This window comes from Mobula hypostoma, chromosome X1 (assembly GCF_963921235.1).
Source record: "Mobula hypostoma chromosome X1, sMobHyp1.1, whole genome shotgun sequence".
Taxonomy (NCBI): domain Eukaryota; kingdom Metazoa; phylum Chordata; class Chondrichthyes; order Myliobatiformes; family Myliobatidae; genus Mobula; species Mobula hypostoma.
Genome location: NC_086128.1, coordinates 57,696,962 through 57,715,419, shown reverse-complemented (window position 1 = coordinate 57,715,419; position 18,458 = coordinate 57,696,962). Strand labels below are relative to the sequence as shown.

The following is an 18,458-nucleotide window of genomic DNA, read 5'->3' as shown; positions in this document are numbered from 1 at the left end:
GTGTCTCAGGCAGATGAGTGATACAAACTGACACTGGTTTTATTGATGTCAAATGCAATGTCATTAATATTTATTGCCATTAATTTGTACATATTAGGACTACAATAATTGTTGTTGCTGATAGATGGCAGTGTTTTCTGCAATGTGGAACGGGGTGATGTTCATTTAGGTTGTAGAGGCTTCTTGCAGCAGCAGGGGGAGTAGCCTTAGAGTTCGGCAAAAGAAGCACAGAGACAGTCAGACAAATAAGAGACATTCACAGGGCTTTTGCTTCTCACTTCACAGGAGCTGCCATGACATTTGCTTCTTGCCTTCGAAATGCACTATTAGGCTGAGGAATTGTAAAGTACAAGCGCTGAGAGGCAGGACAGGAGCAAGGGAAAGGGGAGATTGCAGCTGGAGAGTATTAAGATATTCTTCTTGTGTTTAAATTTTTTGGAGGGGGGGGGATTTTTTTTTGTACAAAAAATGGCAGCCAACTGTAGTGCTAGTGCCAGCAAGACCAAAACCAAGAAGAAACACTTTGTGGCTCAGAAGGTAAAGCTATTCAGAGCCAGTGAACCCCTGCTCAGTGTCCTGATGTGGGGAGTCAATCACACTGTAAGTAAGATGAGATCTATCTCATAATTTTTGCACCAATAATTATTGATTTATGTGTGCATTTAAATATGAAAAAAGATTGCATCTGGTCTTGGGGATGCCTTAAGATCGTCTTAACCATTTTCCTTTGCAGGAGTAAGATTATGCATTGATTTGAAAGAATGAGTAAACAGGATTAATTTTTAATTTGAGTTTAAAAATTTTGCACGAACGTTACCTGTTTTTGTTGAAGGAGGGGACAGATCTGAAGGCTTGTCAGGTTCCAAGATGAAAGGAGGGAAGAAAATTTCATTCAGTAATGAATGAAAAATATAATTAGACTATTAATGAATATTTTAATTATCCTGATTAAAATTCTTTTCAATTATTGATTAAAAAAACATGGGGAAAATATGTTGACATTCGAAAGGAAGAAAATATTCAGAATTAAAGGCAAGTAGCTTGGGCCCGACCGGAGACAAGAGTTTGCTTTTAATAAAAAAGAAAGAAAATAATATTTACTGATTTATTTTGAGGGGACGAGGAGGGGAGGCCGAGATTTTACTTGTATGTTTTAAGAGGAACATGATTTTATTTCGGCTTTCTTTGAGGAGGAGTTTGTTCCAACTGCCTGGTAGGAGGGTTTTTATTTTAGATTTTATTTTTATTCCCTCGTGGTTTTGGCGCCGGGTTTTAATTTGAGTTCTGATCCCGTGTCGGCCTCTGGGGCCCGTTAACTCCCCACGGCCTCGCTCAGGCGTTGTCGAAAATTAGTTTATCAACAGTTATTAATTTAAAAAACCCACCTTTCGGTCCATGGCTGTTGTTTCCTGCGCCTCCTGCCAGTTCCGAAAAGGGAGTCCAGCAGGGCAACTCCGCTTCCATAGGTGGAAGCTCTCCTCAGGCGAGGCCGAGGCTTCTGCGGCCTAGTTTCTCCCTTTCTTAAACGGTTAAACATGCTCAATTGCTTAAACAACAAAAAAACTTTGCAAAGATAAAATCACATGTTTAGCAATAATTAGCAATGATCTGGGTGATTATTTGTTTTACTTTTTTGTCTGGTTATGTTCTTGTGCATTTGCGGCTCATAATTATAATTTGGGGTAAAAAAAATCTGTAATTTTAGAGCTAATGTCTGAAGTTAGTGTTTTCTACAGTTTTACATTTTGAATGTTTTTGAATGTTTGTGTCTTAACCGTGTTTGTGTATAGTAGTTTATTTCTTTTACAGTATCCTCTATAGCACTGCTGTGCCAACTGGTAAACTGGTATAAAGGTCCCTTGCACATCCAGGGGCTAGTGTGATGTTGCTTTTGAGATTGCATGTCAATAGATATTTGTTTGCTGAATATTTTCAGGCAAGGCTGGTGGATTGAATGATCACAGAGATAGGGCTATCATGTTCCTGGTTCCACAGAGTCACGGAGTCCATCAAGTCCATGCTGGCCTTCAAACATCCATTTGCCCTAGTCGCATTTTATTCTCTTATCAATTGCCTCAGATAATATCATCTTTCTACACTTATTGAACAACTTACAGAAAGCCAATTAACATCCGTTCCTACACCCTTTGGGATGGAAGGGGGAAACCGGAGAAAACTCATGTGGTCCCAGGGAGAATATGCAAATTCAGCATGGACAGCATTGGAGTTCATGACTTGGGTGCAGTGGTAGCTTAGCAGTTAGCGTGATACTGTTACACCTTGTGGTGTCGGAATTTGGAGTTTGATTCTGGCACCATCTATAAGGAGTTTTCACATAATCCCCTTGGCTGCATGAGTTTCCTCTGGGTGTTCAGGTTTCCTCCCAGAGTCCAAAGACTTACCAGTTAGTAGGTTAATTGGTCATTGTGAATGGTCCTGTGATTAGGCTAATGTCAAGTAGGTGGATTACTGGGCAGTGCAGCTCATTGGGCTGGAAGGACCTGTTCTTTGAGGTACAGGTTTCCCCCGCCAGCCGAAGGTAGAGCGTTCCAATGAAATGGTTCGTAAGCCGAAATGTCGTAAAGCGAAGAAGCAATTACTATTTATTTATATGGGGAAATTTTGTGAGCGTTCGCAGACCCAAAAATAACCTACCAAATCATGCCAAATAACACATAAAACCTAAAATAACAGTAACATATAGTAAAAGCAGGAATGATATGATAAATACACAGCCTATATAAAGTAGAAATACTTTTCCACAATCATTGCCGGCACAGATCTCTGCAGCGAAAATCTCACACAGGTGCTGTCGGCAGAAAATCTCACGCAAGCGCTGTTGGCAAAAACACAGCGCAAGCGCTCTCCAGTAATCTTTAAACTATGAAGCTGCCAAATCATACCAAATAACATGTAAAAATACACAGCCTATATAAAGTAGAAATAATGTATGTACAGCGTAGTATCACTTACAGGAATTGGGAAGACAGCGAGCACACTGAGTCATTGCAGACTGGGGTGGTGCAGTGGCCCCCCACCTTCCAGGCCGCTGAGCGATACATTGCTGCAAAGAACGCAGGGGTCCAGCGGTAGCCGGGAGGCACCCAGCACATCTTTAAGAAAAAAGCCGAAACAAATATGCTAATTAATTAGGCGCCGCCCGTAATTGTCGGCCCAGATCAGTGCCAATTTCCGATTGCGTCGTCTCTGATCTGGGCCGACAATTACGTGTTGGCGGTACCTAATTAATTAGCATGTTTATTTCGGCTGTTTTCTTGAAGATGTGCTGTGTGCCTCCCGGCTACCTTTGCATTCTCCGCGAATCGGTATCTGTCCGTGGCCTGGGGGTTGGGGTGGTGGGACACGGGTGTCATCTCATCGCCTGTTTCCATTAGAGCAGGCAGCTCATCTTCTATCTCTGCCCACCTCGATGTCGAAGGTCGAGGTTCGTCGTCTGCTGTGGCTGATGTGGAAGGCATGCTTGACTGCTGAGCCTTGCGCATTTTTCTGTCACACAGTTCTTTAGTAAGGACTCAAACCATCTTGCAAATATCTCCTAAACTGATGTACCTTTTCAAAATTATAGTCGTACTTTATCATTACTCATTCGGTTTCGATTGTTATCCTTTTTTCTTCCAATTGCATCAGCTCTTCATCTGTCAGTTCTTGGTGATGGGATGCCAAAACTTCTTCAACATCATGTTCGTCAGCTTCCAAAAGCCAAACTCACGTTGTCCTTACTTCGTTCACCACGATCGAAACGCTTAATTATGTCTAGTTTTACCGTAAGTGTAACACCCTTATGAGCTCTTTCAGGCTTTTCTGGTACCATAGAACTCATCTTGCAAAGGGCTGCTCACAGGCAAGTGTTAAAGCAAAGCAGTTGTGAATCCGGGGGACAGCGGCTGCTTGGGGCACGTTGCCTTTTATCGCGCGCTGAATTTTTTTTTCGTAACAGTGAAAACACCTTCTGAAAGCGAAAATAGGGTACTAATGTAGGTCTTTCGTAACAGTGAGGTTTCGTAAAGTGAACGTTCGAAAAGCGGGGGACACCTGTATCTGTAAATAAATAAACTTGGGTTGCTAGATCAGTGAGCCACTCAGCATGGAGTTATATGGCACACATCTGTATTAATCTCATCTTTCAGCACTTGGCCTATAGCCATCTATGCTATGCAAGTCAAGTATTTAACTGGGAACTTGTAAAATGCTGTCAGCAACTCGACTTCCACTACTCTCTGGTAGTGCATTCTAGGTATACCACTCTCTGAGTGGAAGAGGACTCCTCCATATTCCCTCTAAGTCCATTCCCTCTTAATCTTAAATCTATTTTTATTCATCTCTCATAAAGTGAAAATTATTTGTTGTCTTACTTTTCATGATTTTTATACCTTTTAACAAATGTATATATTTGGCAAAATGTATTTTTGTTTATGAAAACTTCAGTCAAGGCGTGTGTCAACTTTTAGGCTCTTAAGTACAACTAAATAGAAATTGGTAACACTTAACAACACATTGAAGTCATGTGAACTTGCTAAGAATTACTGTAATCAGGTAACCATTGTCACAGCACTGATTGTCCAAAAAAATTGATTGATCAACAGCCATTATGGGTATTTTGGAAGCCACTTATAACATTAAGTTCAAAGTAAATTTATTATCAAGGTACATTCATGTCACCATATATAACCCTGAGATTCATTTTCTTGTTGGCATACTTAATAGATCCATAAAAGAATAATAACCATAATAGAATCAATGAAAGATCGCACTAACTGGGGTGTTCAACCAGGGTGCAAAAGACAACAAACTGCAAATACAAATACAAAAAGAAGATATAATAACATCAAGTCCTAGTAGCTCTACTGCTCTACTGAGAACTTGAGATGAAGAGTCCTTGAAAGGTTTGGGAATATTTCAATCATGGGGCAAATGAAGTTGAGTGAAGTTATCCCCTTTGATTCAAGAACCTGGTGGACTGGGTCCTGAGGCTACTGCACCTTCTTCCTGATGGCAGCAGAGACAAAACAAGTGAAGAAGTGAAGAATAAAAGTTTGATATCGATTGCTGGCAAGGAGTTTTATTGGTTGAAGAAAAAGATCCTTGCAGATGATGTTTGGATTGTGTCCACTTCTGATCAATGCAATTTGGAGAAAATTTGATGGTCCTTGAGAAGGTCCATAGGTGATTTACCAATATGAGGGATTTTAGCTGCAAGGTTGGGCTAGAGAAGCTGAGGATGTTCTCCGTTGGAGCAAAGGAGGTTGAAAGTAAATTTGATAAAGGTGTATGTGATTGAGATATTTGGGTAAGATAGCCAAGAAAATGTAGATTTCCCTTTGGTACAAGGATTAGGGAACAGATTTAAGGTTCTGGTGAAGAGATAGAGGAAGAAGTGTGAAGGAAAGTTTTATGCAGCAAGTAGGAATGATCTGGGATTAAAAAGTGATTTGGATGGTGACATGATAACATGGCGGTTAGTGTAATACTTTAGTGCAACATTGATTTGGGTTCATTTCACACCACTGTCTGTAAGGGGTTTGTACATTCTCTCCATGACTGTGGGTTTCCTGGGGGTGCTCTGGTTTCCTCCCACATTCCAAGATGTATGGGTTAGTAAGTTGTGAGCATGCTATGTTAGCTCTGGAAGTTCGGCAACACTTGTTGGCCCTCCCAGCACATATTCGGACAGTGTTGGTTACTGATACAAACAATTCATTTCATTATGTTTTGATATTTCATGTGCATGCGGCAAAAAAAGCTAATTTGACAAAGGTGAAAAGACTCGTTAGGTCAGGCAGCATCTGTGGATAAAGAGAGAGTTAATGTTTCAGGCCAATGACCATTCATGAGAATTGGTCTTTCACTCCAGATCTGGGTAGGCCTGAAGGTCAATAATTTCAAAAGGGAATTGGTTAGGTGTTTGAGGAAAATTAATTGACAGGATGACTGAGGGAATGGGACCGACTGGACTACACTGCAGAGACCGTGAAGATTTGATGGGCTAATTGGGTTCCAGCTTCACCATTATGCCTCTGACTGTAATACTGAAAAAAAATTGAAGCCCTTTAATAGTCAAGCATGATCTTCTTTTGTACTATTCTGCCTCTGACATTACAGACAACATTTAAGAGAATCTCCACAGACTCCTGAGGAAGTAGAGGTGTTGTTGTGTTTTCTTCACAATTATATTTGTATGTTGGGTCTAGGACAGGTCCTCTGAGATAGTGACACCCAGGAATTTAAAGTTACTGACCCTCTCCACCTCTGATCATCTGATAATTACTGGCTCATGGACCTCTGGTTTCCCTCTCCTGAAGTCTACGATCGGTTCTTTGGTCTTATTGACATTGAGTGAGAGGTGGTTGTTATTACACCATTCAGCAAGGTTTTCAATCTCCCTCCTGTATGCTGATTCATCCCCCCCCCCTTTGATACAGCCCACAACAGGTGTTGTCAGCAAACTTGTAAATGGTGTTGGAGCTGTACTTATCCGCACAGTCATAGGTGTAAAGTGAGTAGAGCAGTGGGCTAAGTACACATCCCTGTGGTGCTCTTGTGCTGGTGGAGATTGTGGAAGAGATGTTTTTGACAATCTGAACTGACTGGGGTCTGCAAGTAAGGAAATTGAGGATCCACTTGCGCAAGGGGGTATTGAGGCCAGGGCTTCGAGTTTATTGATTAGTTTTGAGGGGATGATTGTATTAAATGCTGAGCTGTAATTGATAAAGAGCATCCTGATCAAGTCAAGTCACTTTTTATTGTCATTTCGACCATAACTGCTGGTACAGTACACAGTAAAAATGAGACAACGTTTTTCAGGACCATGGTGCTACATGAAACAACACAAAAACTACACTAGACTACAGACCTACCCAGGACTGCATAAAGTGCACAAAACAGTGCAGGTATTACAATAAATAACAAACAAGACAATAGGCACAGTAGAGGGCAGTAGGTTGGTGTCAAGCCAGGCTCTGGGTATTGAGGAGTCTGATGGCTTGGCAGAAGAAACTGTTACATAGTCTGGTCGTGAAAGCCCGAATGCTTCAGTGCCTTTTGCCAGATGGCAGGAGGGAGAAGAGTTTGTATGAAGGGTGTGGGGGTCCTTTATAATGCTGTTTGCTTTGCGGATGCAGCAAGCGGCGCGATGTATGCACCTTTGCTGTCCAGATGTTCCAGGGGTGTGTGAAGAGCCAATGAGATGGCATCTGCTGTAGTCCTGTTGCTTTGCAAAGCGAATTGAAACAGATCCAAGTCGCCATTCAGACTGAAGCGGATATACTTCAACACCAGCACCTCAAAACGCTTCATCACTGTGGATGGAAATGCCACTGGGTGATAGTCATTTAGACAGGTTACCACGCTCTTCTTGGGGCCCCAGTATAATTGAAGCCTGCTTGAAACAGGTGGGTCCAAACACTGCCAGACCAAGTTGTTGAAGATATCTGTGAGTACACCAGCCAGTTGGTGAGCACAGGTCTTCAATACTTGGTCAGGTACTGAGACCAAGGGATCAACGGGAGACATGGGGGTGTGCCATGGTTCCTCCCTGTTCTGGTGGTCAAAGTGAGTATTGAAGGCATTGAGCTCATCTGGAAGTGAAGCTTTGCTGTCCCAAATGTCACTAGATTTAACGCTGTAGGAGGTTACGGTATTCAAACCTGCCACAGCTGTCGAGCATCCCTCATTAATTCAATTCTAGTCTGGAATCTCCATTTCTCCCATGAGATGGCTTTCCGGTGATCATACCTGCACCTCTTATAGCATTGTTGATCTCTAGACTTGAATACCTCCGATCTGGCTCTCAGCAAATTCTGGATTTCATTCTTCTTCCGGGGCTTCTGATTGGGGTAGACCCTGAGTTGGGAGTTTGTAAGTGGAACTGCTGGTGTCTTTTTAACTTGATGGTTGGTGATTTTGTGTTTTCAAAGGTCAAGCTACATTATGAAAGCCAGCTGTTACTCCAGTGGTTTGTGGAATATTCTTTGGATTTGAATTAATATTTCAACAGTATCTGATCCCTGCAGAATTAATGAACTGTCAGTCAAACCATTTGTCTATTCTTGATCCCTAGTGTTCCCCTGAGCATCCTGGCTAAGAAATGTAGACAAACACCACGGCAAGAATAGGAAGAATTAACCAGATCTGATATATTCTTCCTCCTCCCTAAGTCTACTTGTGGTGCCCTATTGATATTGAGGCAAAAAGCAATCTGGGTTGTGGTATAATGTTGTTCAGCTTAGTTGTTCATTGAGAAAGTAGAAAAGTGCTGGACATACTTGAGCAGCATTTGTGGATAAAGAAAAGGGTTAATTTTTCAGGCTGATTAACTGGGAAGAGTGAAGAGTTAGTCATATTTCAAGTTCAGCGGTGGATACTGGGTAGGTACTACATAACGTTGACATGGATTTGTTTCTGTACTGTATGACTAAAGCAAGAGAGTTACTTAGAAATCCGATAGGTGATTTCACTGGAAACTTGCACCAAGCATGGTTAGTACATGGACCACCCTGCTACACAGGGAAATTAATGCACTTAAGGGAAAATTTAATAAAAGGCAAAGGACAAACAATAAAAATACCCACATTATGGGAAGGTTGCATTCTGAGAAAACTGTATCTCAGACTGTTTGGTTTTCATTTGTGACTTCTGTAAGGGTGAATTTCTGTTACATGAACTGTCATTAAGTGAGGGGTCACCTGCATGTGCTGAGAAGGTGGGGTGAGGTAGGGTGGGAAGATAACAGCAGGACTGATTGACCCAAATGCCTAGTTCCTGTTGTAAAATGATGTGATTGGTTACTTTTATAAATTAATTTTGTATCGCAATCTGTGAAAGTGGGTGAGGTGTAAATTGATGTCAGGAATCCATATTAGTCTGGGGGAGGGGACATGTTCTACACTCAGTGGCCACTTTATTGGATACCTCTTGTATACCTAATAAAATGGCTACAGAGTACAGGTGTCCCTTGCTTTTCGAACGTTCGCTTTACGAAACCTCACTGTTACGAAAGACCTACATTAGTACCCTGTTTTTGCTTTCAGAAGGTGTTTTCACTGTTACGAAAAAAGGCAGTGCGCGACAAAAGGCAGCGCGCACACCGAGCAGCCGCTGTCCCCGGATTCGGAATGGCTTTGCTTAAGCACGTTGCATTGAGCAGCCGTTAGCAAGATGAGTTCTAAGGTGTCGGAAAAGCCTGAAAGAGCTCGTAAGGGTGTTACACTTAGCGTAAAACTAGACATAATTAAGCATTTCGATCGTGGTGAACGAAGCAAGGACAAAGTGAGTTTGGCTTGTGGAAGCTGACGAAGATGATGTTGAAGAGGTTTTGGCATCTCATGACCAAGAACTGATAGATGAAGAGCTGATGCAATTGGAAGAGGAAAGGATAACAATCGAAACCGAATACAGTAGCGAAAGTGAAGCAGTGGACGAGATGATACCCCCGTGTCCCACCACCCCAACCCTATGGCCCCAGACAGATACTGTACCGATTCGTGGAGAATGCAGCGGTAGCCAGGAGGCACACAGCACATCTTTAAGAAAAAAGCCGAAATAAACATGCAAATTAATTAGGTGCTGCCGACACGTAATTGTTGGCCCAGATCAGAGACGATGCAGTCGGCACTGATCTGTGCCGATATTTACGTGCCGGGCAGCACCTAATTAATTAGCATGTTTATTTCGGCTTTTTTCTTAAAGATGTGCTGTGTGCCTCCCGGCTACCCCTGCGTGCTTCGCAACACTGTATCAGTCAGCGGCCCAGATGGTGGGGGCCACTGCACCACCCAGCCTGCGATGACTCAGTCTAACACACCATCATCAGTGTGCTCGGATGTCTTCCCGATTCCCGTTAAGTGATACTACACTGTACATACATTATTTCTACTTTATATAGGCTGTGTATTTTTACGTGTTATTTGGTAGATTTGGCAGCTTCATAGTCTAAAGGTTACTGGAGAGTGCGTTTATGCCAACAACGCTTGTGTGAGATTTTTGCTACGGAGATCTGTGCAGGCGATCATTGTAGACAAGTATTTCTACTTTATATAGGCTGTGTATTTATCATATCATTCCTGCTTTTACTATATGTTTTTCTGTTATTTTAGGTTTTATGTGTTATTTGGCATGATTTGGTAGGTTATTTTTGGGTCTGCAAACACTCAAAATTCTCCCATATAAATGGTAATTGCTTCTTCGCTTTACAACATTTCGGCTTACGAACCGTTTCATAGGAATGCTCTACCTTCGGATGGCGGGGGAAACCTGTATATGTTTGTGGTCTTCTGCTGTAACCCATCCACTTCAAGGTTTGATGTGTTGTGCGTTCAGGGATATTCTTCTGCACACCACTGTTGTAACACGTGGATATTTGTGTTACTGTTGCCTTCCTGTCAGCTTGAACCAGTCCAGCCATTCTCCAGTCTCTCTCAATAATGAGGCACTCTTGCTCATAGAACTGCCACTCAGTGGATTTTCTTTGTTTTCCGCACCATTCTCTGTAAATTCTAGGGACTGGTGTGTGGGAAAATCCCAGAAGATCAGCAGTTTCTGAGATACTCAAACCACTCTGTTTAGCACCAGCAATCATGCCATGATCAAAGTCACTTAGATCACATTTCTTCCCCATTCTAATATTTGGTCTGAACAACAACTGAACCTCTTGACCATGTCTGCATGTTCTTATGCATTGAGTTGCTGCCACATGATTGGCTGATTAGATATTTGCATTAACAAGCAGGTGTAGCTAATAAAGTGGCCACTGAGTGTGTGTGAAACCTAATTGGAATATCCAGTAATTAGTCTTGTGACTCTTGGGGAAATTGGGTCAGATGGAAAAAGGGAATACCAGCAGAAATTCACTTCCCCTATAAGATAATAATAATCTCTATGAACCTGCAAAAGGATGGCTCACAGGGGATTGTGAGCTAAACCAGTTCTGTACATGGATGAATTTATGCTTCACAATCATCCTAACTGCACTGATCTTTTGGGCATGTGTGCTGCTTGTTTTGGTGTTCGACACACAATCTTTGAATCACAGAGAATTTGTTGTAAAATACTCAGCAGGTCAGGCAGCATCTGGGAATCTACACTATTAACATTTTGGCTCTGCAACTTCCTCTGAACTAATTTTTAAATCGTCCATTGAGCTTCAAGAAATTGAATATTGGTATTTGTTATTGTTGCATGTCAGTAAAATATTGGGTATTGTTTATTATTGTATGTACTGAGATACAGTGAAAACCTTTTGCATGCTATTCAGACAGATTATTCATGCAGAAGTACATTGAGATAGTGAAGAAAAATACAGAATGCAGAATATATAGTAGTGTTACATTGACAGAGAAAGTGCAGTAGACAATAGGAAATCAATGTAAAAATAAGAAAAAATGTAGTTAGCTTAAAGATTTTAAAAGGTCTTAACAGAATTCTTAGAAGTCCAGAATAAAGTTTATTGTCACTGAAATTTATTGTTCTGTGGCAGTAATACAGTACTTGCAAACGGCTTCTCACAGGCACGTGCAAAGCAGTTACGAATCCGGGGGAGAGCGGCTGCTCGGGGCGCGCGCTGCCTTTTATCGCGCGCTGATTTTTTTTCATAACAGTGAAAACACCTTCTGAAAGCGAAAACAGGGTACTAATGTAGGTCTTTCGTAACAGTGAGGTTTGGTAAAGCGAATGTTCGAAATGCGGGGGACACCTATATTCTCACCTTGTAACTTTCCTCATTCCAACCTTATGTTAATTAAGTGTGCCACAGTAGTGTGGTGGTTCATGTGATGTTATTACAGTTCGGAGCATCGAAGTTTGGAGTTCTATTCTGGTGTTTTATCTATTGCTTCATCCAAAACATGAGTAATTAGAAGTACAGTCACTGGCTATGCAACTTCAAAGTCTTCAGTCTTGCACAGATCATCAATACTCCCACGTTGGGTGTGTGATTGAGACTCTAGGTGCCAATTAGGCCATTAGCTCATGTGACCTGTATCTTTAGTTGATACTTTTGTCTATTGGAGACCACTGAAATTTGTTGTGAGTATGAAATTATTCTCATGTCTCCTCTTCCGTTGTTGACTTAGTGAACATAAGTCCCTGTAGCTAATTGTCTGTGTGACAGTCCATCACATCACAGGTTTCGGAAAGACCCTTTCTCCCATGTGTCCCTCTGGTTACTCTCCTTCTATTTCTCTCATGGTCCACATGTTTCTCCTATCTGATTCCTCCTCCTTCAGCCCTTTACCTCTACCACCTATCACCTCCTAGCTTCTCACTTTACCTCTTCCCCCACCCACTCACCTTCCCCCTCACCTGGTTTGGGGGAAGAGGTAAAGTTTCTTGGCCTGAAACATCTACTGTTTGTTCTACTCCATAGATGCTGTCTTGTCTGCTGAGTTCCTCCAGAATTTTGTGTGTTGCTCTGGATTTCCAAAGTCTGCAGCATTTCTTGTGTTTAGAATTTATTCTGTCATTCTTATCAATTTGCTTAAGCAACACTTCAAAGGTAAGTCAGCTACTCAAAAGAATCAGAGGTTCTTGTGATAGGTTTAATTAAAGTATCCTGTGTTTGGGTAAGATTAGAAATGTAGGGTTGCCAGGCTATGTGTTTTGGACCTGGTGTTTAGCTTCCAAAAATGGAACAACTGATTTAATCTAGTGCTTTTGATGCCAGGGATAACAGATAAGATAAACACTTTGCCTTGATGGTGTATTGGAAATCTTGCTTGACAAATCGGTTAGAATTCTTTGAGAAATTAACAAGCAGGATAGACAGAGAAGAGCTAGTGGAAGTTATTTACTTGGACTTTCTGAAGGCCTTTGACAAGATCCCACACATGAGGCTGCGAAACACGCCCTTGGAATTAAAGGGCATACACTAACACTCTCACCCTTAACAGTTTCTCCTTTGGCTCCTCCCACTTTCTCCAAACTCGAAGGGCATCCATGGACATCTACAGTGGCCTCAGCTATGCCTGCCTTTTCATTGGCTATGTAGAACAGTCCATGTTCCAACTCTTTCTGGTAATGGTCTCCAAAACTTCCTGTGCTACATTTACTGCAATGGTGCTGTTTCATGCACCCATTCTGAGCTCATCAGTTTCATCAACTTTGCCTCTAACTTCCATCTTGCCCTTAAATTAACTCAGTCCATTTCTGACACCTCTCTCCCCTTTCTCAATCTCTCTGTCTCCGTCACTGGAGACAAACTGTCTACCACCATCTTTTATAAACCTACTGATTTCCACAGCTGTTTTGACTATATCTGTTCTCTCCCTAGCTCCTGTAAAAATGCATTTGTTCCCAAAGTGAAGCTTTCCTTTCTGGGACATCAGAGATGTTCTCCTTCAAAGAACAGGACTTCCCTTCCTCCACCACTGACGCTACCTTCACCTGCATCTCCTCCATTTCCCAGACGTCTGCGCTCACTCCATCTTCCTGTCGTCTTAACAGGGATAGAGTTCCTCTTGTCCTCACCTACCACCCCATAAGCCTCTGCATCCAACACATTGTTCTCTGCACCTACTGCCATCTTCAACAGGATCCTACCATCAAAAACGTCTTTACCTTCTCCCCTCCATCCCACTCTCTGCTTTCTGCGGAGATTGCTTCCTTGTCCACTTGTCCCTCCCCACTAATCTTCCTCCTGGCACAAATCCCTGCAAATAACTGAAATGTTACACCTGCCCATTCACCTTCATTCAGACCCCCAAATAGTCCTTTCAGGTGAGGCAACACTTCACCTGCAAATCTTTTGGGGTCGTATGTTGTATCCACTGCTCCCAATGTGGCCTCCTCCACATTGGTGAGACCGATGTAAATTAAGGGACAGCTTTGTTGAGCCCTCTGCTCCATCCACCAAAAGCAGAATTTCTCAGTGACCAACTATTTTAACTCCTATCCCCATTCCAACATGTCGATCCATGGGCGCCTCTTTTGCCACAATGAGGCCACTCTCAGGTGGAGGAGCAACACCTCGTATTCTGTCTAGGTAGCTTCCAACCTGATAGCATGAATAGCGATTTTTTTTTTCCCTGTAGTTTATTTTTATACCTCCCCTTCACTCTTCTTTTATTCCCCACTCTGACCTTTTGTCTCTCCTCGTCACCGACCTATCACCACCGCCTAGTAACCTTCCATTTTCCCTTTCTCCCATCGTCCACTCTGCTCTCCTATCAGATTGCTTCTTTTTCAGCCCTTTACCTTTCCCACCCACCTGGCTTCACCAGTCACCTTCTAGCTTGTCCTCCTTCCCCTTCCCCCAGCTATTTATTCTGGCATCTTCTCTTTCCTTTTCAGTCCTGAAGAAAGATCTTGGCCTGAAATGTCGACTATTTATTCATTTCCATAGATGCTGCTTGACCTGTGTTCCTCCAGCATTTTGTGTGTTTTGCTTTGGATAGAAGATTGGCCGACTAGCAGATGGCATTAGGTGGGAATAACGGAGGCCTTTTCTGTTTGGCTGCTGTTGGATGACTAGTGGTGTTCTGCAGAGTTGCTGTTGGATCCACTAGTTTTTATGTTAAATGTCAATGAAGGGGAAATACACAATTGATGGCTTTGTGGCCAAGTTTGCAGATGATACAAAGATGGGTGGAATGGCAGGTAGTGTTGACCAAGCAGGGAGTATGACCTAAACCTGCTTCTGTGTATTATGGTCTTACTGAACCACTACTATCTACAGCTTCTTACGTTCCTGCACATTCGAATTGCTGCTTCAGACCATGATGAAAACTGTAAAGGTACTTTCAACAGTATATGTGTAGAAATTTCTTTATAGATGTTACTAAGAATAAACCCACATGTAACATTGCAACTTGAAATGACCCAATAGAGGTTCTTTGCGTGAGATTAATCTTTCCATTTGTGTTAAGTGTATTGACTTTTCTTCATTTATCTTGGTGTGACCTAAAAGTTGTCTTTCAGAATTAATTCACAGCAGGACTTTAAAATTATTTTTTGTGGGGGGTGGTGGAGTTTGATCTGTGTAGTATTAAGTGCAATGTGCAAAGGACAAACAAAAATAGAAATAGTTAAAAATAACACAGCAAGGGTAGGTTAATCTTAAAGCATCTACAGCAGACAGTAAGCTAAGGTCCAAAATGTAGTAATGGGGGTAGTACGAGTGTGATCACTGGAGTTGAGTATGATGTTCTCCTAAGGGGTTGTCTATCGGTGAGTCCTCAGGTGACTGTAGAGGCTGATCTGGGACCCACATACTCTGGTGCAGTGTAGACAAGAGTAAGTGGCTGTGGTTAGTGGTTGGGTCTTTTGGTTGTACAGTCTCTCCTTTCACAGCTGCTGTTTGTCCCGAGGCACAGCGGTGGTCATTCTCATGTAACACAGCTCCCTTTTGAACAGATTTCCTCCAGGTATATCTGTTGAGTGCAAAGTGTTTAGATGTCGTGTTGAATTTCTTCAGGTTGATTTTTGATGTTATTTTTGAAGTATTTCCTTGGCCCACCAGGGGCTCACTGCCCTTCCTTCAACTGGGAGTAAAGGATCTGTTTGGGGAGACATGAGTTAGGCATCCCAATGACATGACCTATCCATCGGGGTTGGTACTTCTTTATCGTGATGGAGATGCTGTTCGTGTTGGCCTCCTCGAGTACGCTGCTGTTAGTGTATTTGTCCTTCCAGCTGATCCTCAAAATCTTTTATAAGGTTCTTAGGTGGTTTTGTTCCAGGGCTTTCAGGTGCCTACCGTCAGTGTCCATGATTCAGCTCCATACAGTAATGTAAGAAGGATGACTGTTCAATAGACCAAAAGTTATGTTTAGACCTCCAGGTCGCGGTCCTCAAAGACTTTCTTACTTAATGTTGCATAGGTGCCACTAACACTACCTGGCATAATACAGAAAGTGAAGATTAATAATGTTAAAGCATCAACAGCAGATAGAAAGGTTAGACAAAAAAGTGTTTGACTCAGCAAGATTGTACATTGAGGAAGCTCAATGGCTGTTTTCTTGAGACTCCTACAGATCATCTGGGTGGTGGGGTGGAGATGTGTCTCTACCAAAGGAGGTGTAAAGTGCTTTTTCCTTCCTCTAGCCTGCAGGTCACCCTTGGGCAAGGGTAGCACTTGCTTAGGCCCCCAATCAGGGTCACATGAAACCATGGGAGCAGGTGGTGGATGGTTGTTTGAGTTGTTGATGCATACCACAAGTTCTGGTTATGCGACCATTGACGCCAGACAGACACACTCTGAAGAGTGTTGACAGTAGCTAGGGTCACCTGTCTTGTAAAAACACTGCCCAGAAGAATTTGCCAAGAACAATCATCAGGAGACCATCATCACCCATGTCGTATGACATGGCACATAATGAAGCAATGAGGGAATAATCAATGCGAAGCCTTTGATGAGATTAATATCTGTCAAATTGATGAAAATTGGAGGGAGGTGGACATTAAAATAATTTTTTAATTTATGTGCTTTTCACGTGTCTTTGAGGATGCCCTAAAGAGCTTTACAATCAATGAAGTAATTCTGAGGTGTAGTTTCTGTCCTAATACAGAAAAGATGATATCCAGTTAATTTCAAAGTAAATTTATTATGAAGGTACATTTATGTCACCATATACAACCCTGAGATTCATTTTCTTGTGGACATACTCAGTAAATCCAAGAACCATATTAGAATCAATGGAAGAATCAGGGTGGGCAAATAACCAGTGTGCAAAAGACAACAAATGTTACAAATACAAAAGAGAAAATAATAAATAATAAATATTGAGAATGAGATAAAAAGTCCTTGAAAGTGAGTCCATAAGTTGTGTGAACAGTTCAGTGATGGGGCAAGTGAAGGTGAATGAAGTTAACCCCACTGGTTCAAAGGCCTGATGGTTGAAGGGAAGAACTGTTCCTGAACCTGGTGGTGGTGAGGGTCTTGAGGCTCCTGTACCTTCTTCCTCATGGCAGCATGAGAAGAGAGCTTCACCTGGGTGGTGGGAGTCCCTGATGATGGATGCTGCTTTCCTGTGACAGTGTTCCATGTAGGTGTGTTCAGTGGGTGGTGGTGGGTTGGGGGGGGAGGGGGGTTACCTGTGATGGACTGGGCTATATCCACTACTTTTTGTAGGATTTTCTATTCAAGGGCATTGGTATTTCCATACCACGCTGTGATGCAACTAGTCAATATACTCTCCACCACACATCTATAGAAGTTTGTCAAAGTTTTAGGTCTCATGTCGAATCTTGGCAAACTCCCGGGGAAGTAGTCGTTACCATGTTTTCTTCATAATTGCACTTGTGTGCTGGGTCCAGGGCAGGTCCTCTGAAAAGATAACACGGAGGAAGCTAAAGATGCTGACCCTCTCCACCTCTGATCCACTGATGAGGACTGGGTCATGGACCTCTGACTTCCTTCTTCTGAAGTCAATAATCAGCTCCTTGGTCTTGCTGGCATTGAGTGAGAGGTTGTTGTTTATGGCACCACTAAGCCAGATTTTCAATCCCCCCCCCCTCCACCCCCTATAGGCTGATTTGTCATCACCTTTGATTTGGCCAATGAGGATTCAGTTGCACAAGCACGTATTGAGGCCAAGGTCTTGAAGGTGTTTAGTCTTGAAGGGTTAATGATACTGAATGCAGAGCTGTAGCCAATAAAGAGCATCCTGATGTATGCATCTTTGCTGTCCAGATGATCCAGGGTTGAATGAAGAGGCAGGAGTTGATGTGTTTTATCACCAACCTCTTTAAGCATTTCATCACAGTGGATGTAAGTGCTACTGGACCATAGTCATTGAGGAAGTTTACCACGTTCTTCTTGGGCACTGTATAATTGTGGGTTGCTTGAAACAGCTTGGTACCACATGAAGTGAGAGGTTAAAGATATTGGTGAACACTCTAGCCAGTTGATCAGCACAGGTCTTTAGTACCTGGTCAGCGACCCCATCTGGACTGGGTGCTTTCCGTGATTTCACCCTCCTGAAGGTTGCTGTCATGTTGGCCTCAGAAACTAAAATCATAGGATCAATTTGTGAAAGTTCCTCCATTTTTTGACGGTCAAAGTAAGCATAGAAGGCATTGAGCTCATCTGGAACCAAAGCCTTGTTGTCACCTCTGTCGCTTGATTTCATTTGTTAAGAGGTAGTAGTATTCAAGCCCTTCCACAGCTGTCATGCATCCGCCATTGATTCAAGTTTAGTCAGGAACTGCCACTTCGCCCATGAGATGACTTTCTGGAAATTGTACCTGGACCTCTTGTATTTTGGTTGCAGATTACAGATCTCATAGTTCATCCAGGATTTCTGGTTGGGGAAGACTCTGAATGATTTTATGAAGACACACTTGTCTACAACTGTTTCTTTAAGTCTGTGACAACTGTGGTGTATTCATTCATATTCACTGATGAGTCCTCGAACATGGCCCAGTCCACCAACTCGAAGCAATCCTGTAACCTCTTCCTCTGCCTCCTGCAACCGCCACTTTGTTGTCCTCATCTCTGGAGCCTTGCT

The 18,458-nt window shown here is 42.4% G+C and overlaps 1 protein-coding gene across 5 annotated transcripts in view; it reads left to right on the top strand.

Moving 5' to 3' along the window:
- Positions 1-255: 255 nt before the first annotated feature.
- LOC134340419 (phosphatidylinositol 5-phosphate 4-kinase type-2 beta) overlaps positions 256-18,458 on the top strand; it is a 258,524-nt gene continuing 240,321 nt past the window's right edge. For 4 of the 5 annotated variants that reach the window (XM_063037625.1, XM_063037628.1, XM_063037624.1 and 1 more), the window contains exon 1: positions 256-600. In XM_063037625.1, the coding sequence (XP_062893695.1) occupies positions 469-600 (132 nt within the window). In that variant the 5' untranslated portion in view covers positions 256-468. Of the gene's footprint in view, positions 601-998; positions 1,033-18,458 lie in introns of those variants that run through there. The other variant, XM_063037629.1, reaches the window with a different exon arrangement.